Here is a 10,134-nt window from a genome sequence, read left to right on the forward strand (position 1 = left end):
AAGCAACGGAACAAAACAAACTAAAGGAAGCTAGCTTTACCATGAAGGGAAAACATGACATAAAGGTGAAACATTATATTCTCTACAATTTGTAATCCTTATTATATACTATTATACATATTATGCGCTGAGTGATCACTATCAAATACTATACATAACTCAGGATTTCCTTTAATTATTTGCATGACATGAATGCGTGTATACAAGGAAGAATTCAATATGTGTAGGAACAAAAGTGAGGTGAAGTAGGTGTGAGAAGAGAAAATCTTTTACATTGGAGGAACAATAATGTCAAGGAGGAAAAAAATACTAATTAACCTTAGCGTATACGTATGTATTTATGTATAGTTGTATATATGCATATATGTACTACTCTCTTGGCAGCCAGCTGGAGATGCAGAGATGCATGCCGCATGGGCCAGCCGCCCCCCCCCCCCCCCCATCATTCAACTTGGAAATCAAGGAAAGGCAAGGATGACACATCTTTCATCAGTTCCTCCAAGTCCCACTCCCCGTTCATCACATTCCTGCTCATGTACTGCTGCTGCTGCTGGTGGGCCCCTTCCCAATACAAAGCGACATTGCTGCTGTTCACTAGGCTGGTGGTGTTGATGTTGTCCTTGTTGTTGTTGTCTGTGATGTTGCTCTCATTGTTACTCAGTGTTGTGGTAGTAGTGGTAGTCTCAGTGTTGTTGCTGTTGTTTTTAGGGTTGTTGTTACTAACACTTGATGCCATTAGGGTTTGGTGGTCTTGGTCTTGTGCTGCCATGGCGGGCTCGAGCAGAGGGGACACATGACCAAAGAGGCCTTCTCCTCCTTCTGATCCTCTCATGAAACATCCTCCTTCCATTGCCATCCCATGGTGATGAGTGGCACTGCTGCCATAGTAACCACCATGCAATGCGGCAACTTGATGCTTGAACGGCGCCGCGTGGCGGTGGAAGAACGCCGGTGGCGTGTCGGCAGCCTTGCCAAGGAGCTGGTCGGGGAGGGGGAGGAGGAGGCCGCCGTAGCTCCTGGCTGCAGCCGCCGCTGCCGCCATTGTCGACGACGTCCTGCTCTGCATTGACGAGGACGATGAGGAAGAGGAGAAGGACGAGTCCAACATCCACAATCCTGTCGTCATTGCGTGGGGGCCGTCCTGATCCAGGCCGGCGAGGTCCGGGCAGCTGGCGGCGCCGCAGACATCGACGGCGGCGAGCTTTTTATTAGGCTCCGGCGACGCGCACTCAGTGGCCGCTGTGGACGAGGCCGCCGAGCTGTTCTTGAGCCGCTTCTTGATGGTTGAGTTCCAGAAGTTCTTGATCTCATTGTCGGTGCGCCCCGGCAGCCGGGCAGCGATCTGAGACCACCTGGAATGTCGTAGCGTAGGGTAGAGGTCAAAAAAGTTATATACTTCCATATGCATATATATGTACGTCTCAACTTCATAGCTATTTTGATATATATGCATGCACGCATGGATTCGAAATATCTAGTAGTTAAAAATTGAAGTTAACTGATTTTTTTTTTAAAAAAAAGAGTTAACTGATGCCTTAATCTCCTTTAGGTTAGAGATTAATGTGGATCCGACAGAAATGCATGTACAGTAAAGTGAAACAGGTAATATCCCTTTCAGTGTCCTTTTGATCAACTTTAAGCTTCCACGTTATATCAGCTTTGGAATTTTGTTCATTTAATGCAAAGCTACAGCAAAGAAAAATAAACAAACCCTTATATATGGACATATTATTATCAGAATGGGGGGGAAAATCTATTGAGATATGCAAAAATAGGTTAATGTAAACATGTCGTACTGCATTACTACACAATGTTACCTAGGTCACTTAAACATGTACAGTTATATGCGTGACAAGCTATCTCTTCTGTCCAGACTCTAGTCGAATTCGTCCTCATATGGACACACCTTCAGCAGATCTAGCTAAATGAAAATGCCCCTAATACAATCACCTAGAACCTCACGTCTCATGGAGAGTATACTGCCGCCTCATCTTACCAAGCACAGTTTTTAGGATCGACATCCTCGAATACAGAGCGCCTGATTTGGGCTGTTTGGGCGCCACCAAAATGTAAATTTTTCTCGTGGCTTGCATTCTAGAATCAAATTTGGACTGCGGACAGGCTCATAACGAGGGGATGGCTGAACCAGAAGATTTGTCCTCTATGCAGAATTGCAGATGAGTCAGCGATCCATATTTTCGCACACTGCAGATTCTCCAGGCGCGTGTGGGAGACCATATACACTTGGTGTACTAGGAGGGAGAACTGCACAACGCATGAGATACTTTTGACATAGTAAAGAAATGGTGGACTATAGGGTCTCTGCAAGGTGTACCGTCTAAGGCCATTAGACCTCTCATCATCCTTACCATATGGGAGCTATGGAACAAGAGAAATGAGTGTATCTTCCAGCAACATGAGAATACGACGATCGTCCTGATGGCGAAAATAAAAGATGAGGCTCAGGCATGGTGCCTTGCAGGAACCAAGAGCCTAGTATCTTTTATTTCACATCTCTAGTTGGTTATCCTTTTTTTCTTTTTAATCTCTTAAAGACTCTGTATTTTCTCCTCCTTTTATCAATATTGAATTGGCATAACTCCTATCGATTTCTTTCAAAAAAAAGGTTTTGTGTACTTTTCATGCTAATGTTGTACAATATGTATCTGTCACGTAACACATTGATGAACTAGATAGAACACAACCAAATCAATAATGTTTGAGCCTAACACAATATTGTACCTTAAAAAAGAGAAAATCCGCAATATAATTGCCACCGAATACCTACATAACTCACAATACGTGTCACTACTCATTGTTAGGTTGATATGTGAGCCGCCCAAGGCCAGCTAGACATTAGTGGCAAACGATGAACGACATACGCAGAGAATTTCTCAGAAAAATAAAACATGTGTGCGTGCAAGCTTGAAAAGGAGAAAAAAATTAAAAGCTGCAACTACGTAATTAAGCACGAGCCTTAAGAAAAAAATTTAAAAATCTATAGGTAAAAATTCATAATGCATTTGTGCAGCAGCACATATTTGTGATCTCTCTTTTTTTTTTTTTGACGAGGTGATCTTTACCTCAAACAAACTAGTAGGTAGGTTAAACATAAAAAAGAAATGCAAAAAAGTAATAGCGGAACGACACAATCAACGCACATTGGTAATTTGACTCTCCGGGGAGCCTTGACGTGCACACCAACATAGTGCTAACCAATTCACGAGGACACGCACGTACGCACGCACGTACAACGTACGGAGTGGGCACGCGCGCGCGCGCTTCTCGCACGTACCTGTTTCCGAGGATGGCGTGGAGGCTGACGATGAGCTGCTCCTCCTGCGGCGAGAAGGCGCCGCGCTTGAGGTCCGGCCGGAGGTAGTTGATCCACCGGAGGCGGCAGCTCTTGCCGCACCGCAGCAGCCCGGCGTTCCGCGCCACGTCGCTCCACGACCCCTGCCCACTCCGCAGCATGTACGCCACCAGCTTGTCGTCCTCCTCCGGCGACCACAGCCCCTTCCGCAGCTTCGCCGCCGCCGCCGCCGCATTAATGCCGCCGCTCGCTGCTGGGCACTCCGGCTTCCTCATTGCCTTTCTATAGCTAGGTACGTACGTACCCCAGCTGGTACGTCCTCTTGGCTTGATCTCGTACGTGCGCGCGCGCGCGGCTCGCACGTGCGGAGGTCGATGCACGTAGCTGCGGCTAGCTAGTGCTAGCTAGGGGTGTGCATGAAGTCGATGGATCTGCAAGTGTGTAGGTGCGCAGGATGAGGAGGAAATGGACCTGAATGTGTGTTGGATATATATGACGTGTGTGAGTGTTGTGTGGAGTGATCGAGGTGATGAGGAAACGGAGGAGGAGAGGTGAGAGAGACGAGAGAGGAGGGAGGAAGGAGATGACATGATGGTGATGGCGATGGTGATGGGGGTGTGTGCTTTACTTAGAAACCGGACAAGAAGATGGAGAGCTCAGCAGGGAAATTGCTATGCTCACACACCCTAGCAGTTTGGGCTGGGTGTCGAAGCTTCACTTCCATGCAAATCCGGATTTTGTACGTGCATATTATTGCGAGTGGTAACCGATCGAGTCGTATTATGTCAAAAATTCCACTAAAAACACTCCACTTCTACTGCATTGTAATATGAGAAGATATTAATTTGCACAGCTGTCTGGTCACTGGTCAGGACCATATTCGCTATTTGATTTCGGAAATATAATAGAGATAATTTACGTGCAAAAGGTTATATGTGTATATGCAGGGTATGCATTCATGGTATAAGACGTGTAAATCTCGTGAACTGGCAGATACAAGGTCCTCTTGTAATTAACACATATAAGCAGTTCAGGAAACACAATATGAACCACTTTGTAAGTTTGCACAAGTATAAATGATTCATGAAGTACTTCCTCCATTTCAAAATATAAGCCCTGGTTTCACTTGATGCGGTCTTCAAAACCAAACTTTGGCTATTGATTTATTTTGCACTAGTATATTGTTGCTCACGATAAAATGATGATCATATAAAGTACTTTCAAATACGAATCCAATTTTATAATTTTTATTATAAAATCTACGAGTGGCTAGACTAATTGTTGGTCAAACATCACTATTTAATTTGTGAAGTAGAGATAATTTACTTACAGAGGTTATATGTACGCAGGGTATGCATTCATTATATAAGTGTCCGTCTCATGAACACACAAACATATGGTCATCTTGCAATCAACATCAAGCAATTTCGGAAATAATATGAACCGCCTATGAAGTTTGTCGAATTATAATTTACTCTATAATGATTTATGAAGAACGAGGCTATCCATTTTGAGAGCCGCGACATATACTCATAAATATTCTGTGTATTAGATACCCTGATTTGCCAAATATACGACTATACAATATATTATTATCGTACGTGTACCTGGTATGGGTGAACCAAGCATCTGTTTGTTCTCATGAGAGAGAGAGAGAGAGAGAGAGAGAGAGAGAGCTAGTCTTCTTGTCTTTGACTCCAGCTCTCATTGTCTTTTTTTCCCTTGAGCCAGAAGGCTATCATGGCCACCTGAGGCCAGGGAGATCAGTTGAGGGGACAAAGATATGTACCAGCATGTCCATATATGCCCCTGTGGGGTTGTTTTGGCACATGAAGCGTGGCATAGCTCGCTAAGTCATATAATTGCTTGGAGTTCACATAATCCCCCTTCTCTCTCTCTCTCATATCACAGCTTCCAAATGCCATCATCACATTCACATAAATGGCAAAGGGGCAGATCAGAACAGTCGCTATAATATGTGCATGCAATAACAGACCGATCGATCGATGGAAGCTGTTGTGGTAAGCTGCAAAACATGCATGCGTGGGAAGCCTTTGCATGGAGTGTACGTCTGGCTAACTGGCCCCCCTTCCTCTTTCTCTGCAAGGGAGGCATTCTCTCTCTCTCTCTCTCTCTCTCTCTCTCTCTCTCTCTCTCTCTCTCTCTCTCTCTCTCTCTCTCTCTCTCTCTCTCTCTCTCCAAAGAGAAAAATGAAACCTAAAAATATAAATCGAGATGGCAAAATAAAGAAAAGTTGATTCATGGATATAGTACCAGCAGAGATAGCTTGCAACTTTACAAGTTGGTCGTGTACGTAGGATATACATTGTTGTGATCTTCTCAAGATTTTGTCCACTTGTTACGTGTGAGTGGGAACACAGTACGTGCAGCGCAGTGGGGCCTACCAGTCAGTGGGTTACCTGTCACCTGCATTTGCATAGCTGCCCTTCTAGGTTAAGGCGTTGCCATGACACCCCCCCCCCCTACCCGCCCACTCACAATTTATCTAGCTAGCTCAGTAGCGTCGCTTTTTGCCGTATTTGGAGTTGGTTCGGTAAATTGATATCGTTATGGTTATACATGCACGCATGGGTAATTCGTAGATTATTGAAAAAGAAAAGGCGCCGGTGATCAAAGGATTTCGAAGCACGTGGTACATTCAAAATAATTGTTGTTTTCAGCTGAACCACATGCATGGATAGGAGACGAATTATAATAGCCTTATAGACTTTAATTTGCTTTTATGTGAGATGTATCTTTTTCTTCCGTATTTAGTTATTAGATGTTGATTAATCCACAAACTTGGATGATGAAATGACAGGATAATCTATTAGTTTCATGATTTTGATACATAATATATTGAGATGATAAGTAGCCTGAATTGGGATAGTCTCAGCACACCAGAATGCTATTTGACATAACAGATTTCACATGCAAGCAGAACATATATAACTAAATCGTCTCATTTCAGATAATTTCACACACCAGAGTTTAGACATCACATAGTTCAAGCATTATAGTTGTTCAGACATCACATGGCATTGGTTTCATGTTTTCCATTCTTTAGTTACTTAACTTAGGTTCGGACATCTCAAAAGGAATCACATTACACCGCATTGGTTCAAATACTATATCAGCACAGCTTCGTTTCTTTTTTCACATGTGGCGAGAGGAGGACACCAGAACACTAAATCGGAACACTAATTTGCGATTTTCCCTCCCGGGCTAAATCTCTCTCCCTCTCTCTTCCCGTGCGGCCCAGCCAACCGGACAGTTGGCCCGGCTCCGTTCTCCACATCCGCCCCCACACTTGGGCCGCAGACGCGCCGCTGGCCCAGCCTTTCCGTGTGCACAGCCCAGCTCCTGCTCGCCCGCTCGCCGAGCCCGCGCGCTGCGTCGTCCATGTGTCACCGATCCCACGGTCCCCCGCCAACGTCGTCACCTTCCTCCTCCAGTGCGACACTAAGCCACGCTGTCCGCCCGCACCACCACGACTTTCTCGCACCCTGCGCTCTCGCTCTCTCCTCTCTGCTCCCTCACAGCACGTCGTTTGAGTGCCTAACACCGCAACTTCTCGTCGTCCCGCACGTGTGGCCAGCATAGAGCCGCCGTGCCGCAAGGAAATATCACCGCCACCGCCTTACTATTGTGCCTCTCCCACTATAAATAGCACGCCCGGCCTCCGTTTATCTTTTTCTCCAAATTGATGTTGTGCCACCACCGCGCCATTGCTAGCCACTATAGCTCCATCATCGTTGTTCTGTCCCCGCGAGCTACCGAGGAGCACCAAGAGGTCGCCGCCATCCGTCCACCAAGAGCCCAATGGAAGGCCACCCGTGCCAGAAGCCAAAGTTACTCCGCCGCACCGCATCGACGCATCACCGGCCACCGTCCTACCCATCACCGTTCTTGTGCTCGGTGAGCATCCTTGTCCCCTCGCGTAACCTCCTGGCTAGCATGTCGCTATCGCGTGTCTTCCCTTCACGTAGCCTCGTGCAGTCGCGTGTCTTCTTCCACCACCACATCGAGTTCTCGTCATCGGCGTGCTTATGCCCTCTGTGTGTGGTCCGGCCGTTGTGTAGTGTAGCCCAGGAGCGCTAGGCTCCTTTTTCCTTGCAGGTTGACCACGCGTAGAGTAGGGGAGGTGCTGCCCGTGTTGCTTCGCCGTCATCTCCTCCGGCCACCGTCTGTCATCGCTCCGAGCGCAACCTGCCGCCGATGAACCCCCAGCCAAGCTCCCAGTGTCACACAGCACTCGTAGGCACCTTTAGCTGGCCAAAAAACCCCTCCCTTTGCTTGTTTCCACCGGCGACCTCAGGAAAACCCTGCATCGACGCAAACCATGAAACCTTAACCCAGGAGAGGGCTCGGGGGCGGGGATTTTGAAAATGCCAAACTTACCCTCTTGAGTTGTGCTCTTTCCGACGAGGGAAGATCGCACAGCCGTGGGCGGGGGGGGGCACCGGCCGAAGGGCCATCTTTCCTCGAGGCAGCCGACATTAGGATTCAGACCCGCGAGTCGATGGCCTCGTCAACAAGATCTAGATAATAGGGGAGACGTGAGGGGTCGCACACCTAACAAAAAAATACCAGGGAAATAGCTACGATATTACCTGCTGAGCTCTCCCGGGTGACATCATTAGGCCTAATGTACTGGAACGCCGGATGTGCTCTCCTCCGCAGGGAGCACAACCGGTGCTTGATGAAATCACTAACGACGTCTGATCCCGTCAGCCCAGCCTCTCCAAGCTAGTTGATCCGTTTAGCGAGGGTTAGCAGCTTCGGAGTTGTCAATGGGACGCTCCCCCAGTTGTCAGTGACCTGTGCCGGCGCGCTCAGCATGCAGAGGTTGTCCAAGGAGTTGTCTGCCGTGACGTAGGAGTCTACGGCGTCATTGTGGAGATGGAACCCGCAGCTTTCGGTGGCCGGCCCGGTCACCAATCGACATGTGTAGAGGAACTGAAAGAGGTTTAGGCATGGTTCGATCCCGACGAAGTTTTCACATATATGAACAAAAATGCTCAGCATAAGAATGGAATTAGGGTTGAGATGAAGGTGGCAAATATTATAGAAAGATATGATAGTGGTGAAGAACTCAGAGAATGGCGGCATGAGGCCAGCCAAGAAGAAAATATGAACATCACGATCTCCCCTTGGCGGGAAGCAGGCGCACTCTCTCCGAAGCGATACCCCAAGCATAGGCGGCGGGAGAGCAAGCCGGCGTCTTGCATTTTCTTCAATAGTGCCACATCGCACTTGGATTTGGGGAAGGCAGGCTCACTGCCGATGTGCACCATTGGACGACGGAGGAAGATGCTTCAGTGGCAAGAATGGAGGTTGAGATGAAGGGCTCGGGGCGCAGAAGCTTGGAGGCTAAGGAAGATGACGGAAATGATTCATGCGGGACCACGGCGCTCCAATTTAAAGGGTCACCATGTTATCTCAACCGTCATGGAGTCCGGTCCTTTCGAATTTCGAAAGGCCGCGGTTGGGGAATCGAAATTCCCTCGAGTTCGGAGCCATTTCGTTTCTCCCTCCCACGTTCTCTCCCTCTCTCCCTCTCTCTCTCTCTCTCTCTCTCTCTCTCTCTCTCTCTCTCTCTCTCCAGATGTTTAACCTCCCCTTTGGATGTAGTTTTCTGAGTTGACCACCAAGGCAGGACGCATCGACTACCACTCCCTAAGGCGAACATGTGCTCACTTGTGCCCAAAGTGGCACGACCAGACCCAACCATGATCACAAGACATACCGCGACCACAGGTCACTACGGCAAACCTCTCAATCCACCCCATCCGTGGTGGAGCTTGGAGCTACTGTCGGTGTAATTAGTAAGAGGGTGCCTCATCGGGCGGGCCCCACACTGTCACGTGTCAACCGATGGGTGAATACCCTCAAGACAATGGTCTTACCTTGCGACTAGGACAGGACTTCATCGATCAGCCCCCTAATGGCGGACAAAACCCTGCGACCAGCCTCTGTTGGTCACAGGGCATGTACTCACCTAACCAATCGAATCACATTTAATACCATTTACTCAAAATTCTTTTCCTTCCCCAAGTACTCCCTTTTAGCAAGCGAGGTCATGGGCAGACGTGCTGTGCAGTGACCCGTCCCGTAGCATTTAATGCTATGGGATGGCCTTGTAGGCATGCGTGACGGCGTCCGGTGGATGGAACAGGGCTTGCAAGATGACCAGAGCATGACGTGCGTGCTAACTCCCGTCATGATGAGTTAGGAGTAGTTGGCTTCGTTAGGTGTAGGTCTGTCACAGAGTTTGGCATGATCTGTTTGTATGTACTCATTTTTTCCCATTATATAAAGGGGAGGACCCGACTTGTAAGGACATTCGTGAATAAGTTCATCCAATCCATAAGAAAATACATAGGACGTAGGGCTATTATCCCACAGGAGATCTGAACCTAGATAAATCTCTGTGTTCTTATGTCCCTTCAATCTAACTGCAAGAAACGTAGATCAATGTGTCCATCGATAGGTATACCCTGGATTCATTATCAAGGATTATCCCCCGACACTGATGATTCTACTCGGCTAATAAATCAGAGCTGAAAAATATAAAAATATATTTTTGACCCCCACCAACCCCTTTAGACTACATACGGTCGCAATTTGCAAGTCACACAACATGTTTTTTCACGTAAATTATGTGCACGTGCGGTTTGTCAGAGTCGAACCTGGAAAATCTCATCTTGCGCGTAGCCTTCTTACCATCTCACCTATCACTGAGAGCAATGCGATATATTTTCTTTTTGACTCTTATTGACTGAAAGTTGTGATGATTATTTGGATATAAAAATGACTTT

General features: G+C 47.3%; 1 protein-coding gene across 1 annotated transcript; it reads right to left on the reverse strand.

Annotated features, from left to right (window-relative positions):
- Positions 1-442: 442 nt before the first annotated feature.
- LOC133905109 (transcription factor MYB83-like) lies at positions 443-3,919 on the reverse strand. Its single transcript, XM_062346822.1, has 2 exons — positions 3,296-3,919; positions 443-1,352 (listed from the first exon to the last, which is right to left on the reverse strand). The coding sequence occupies exons 1-2, from the start codon at positions 3,586-3,588 to the stop codon at positions 443-445; spliced, it is 1,203 nt and encodes a 400-aa protein (XP_062202806.1). The 5' UTR covers positions 3,589-3,919.
- Positions 3,920-10,134: the final 6,215 nt, after the last annotated feature.

Source organism: Phragmites australis, chromosome 22 (genome assembly GCF_958298935.1).
Source record: "Phragmites australis chromosome 22, lpPhrAust1.1, whole genome shotgun sequence".
NCBI lineage: Eukaryota > Viridiplantae > Streptophyta > Magnoliopsida > Poales > Poaceae > Phragmites > Phragmites australis.

Excerpts from the sequence above, each read along its gene's own strand:
- LOC133905109 (XM_062346822.1), bottom strand. The coding sequence starts at position 3,588 with ATGAGGAAGCCGGAGTGCCCAGCAGCGAGCGGCGGCATTAATGCGGCG. Across the intron at positions 1,353-3,295 it reads CACGCCATCCTCGGAAACAG|GTGGTCTCAGATCGCTGCCC; the intron begins GTACGTGCGAGA and ends ACGACATTCCAG.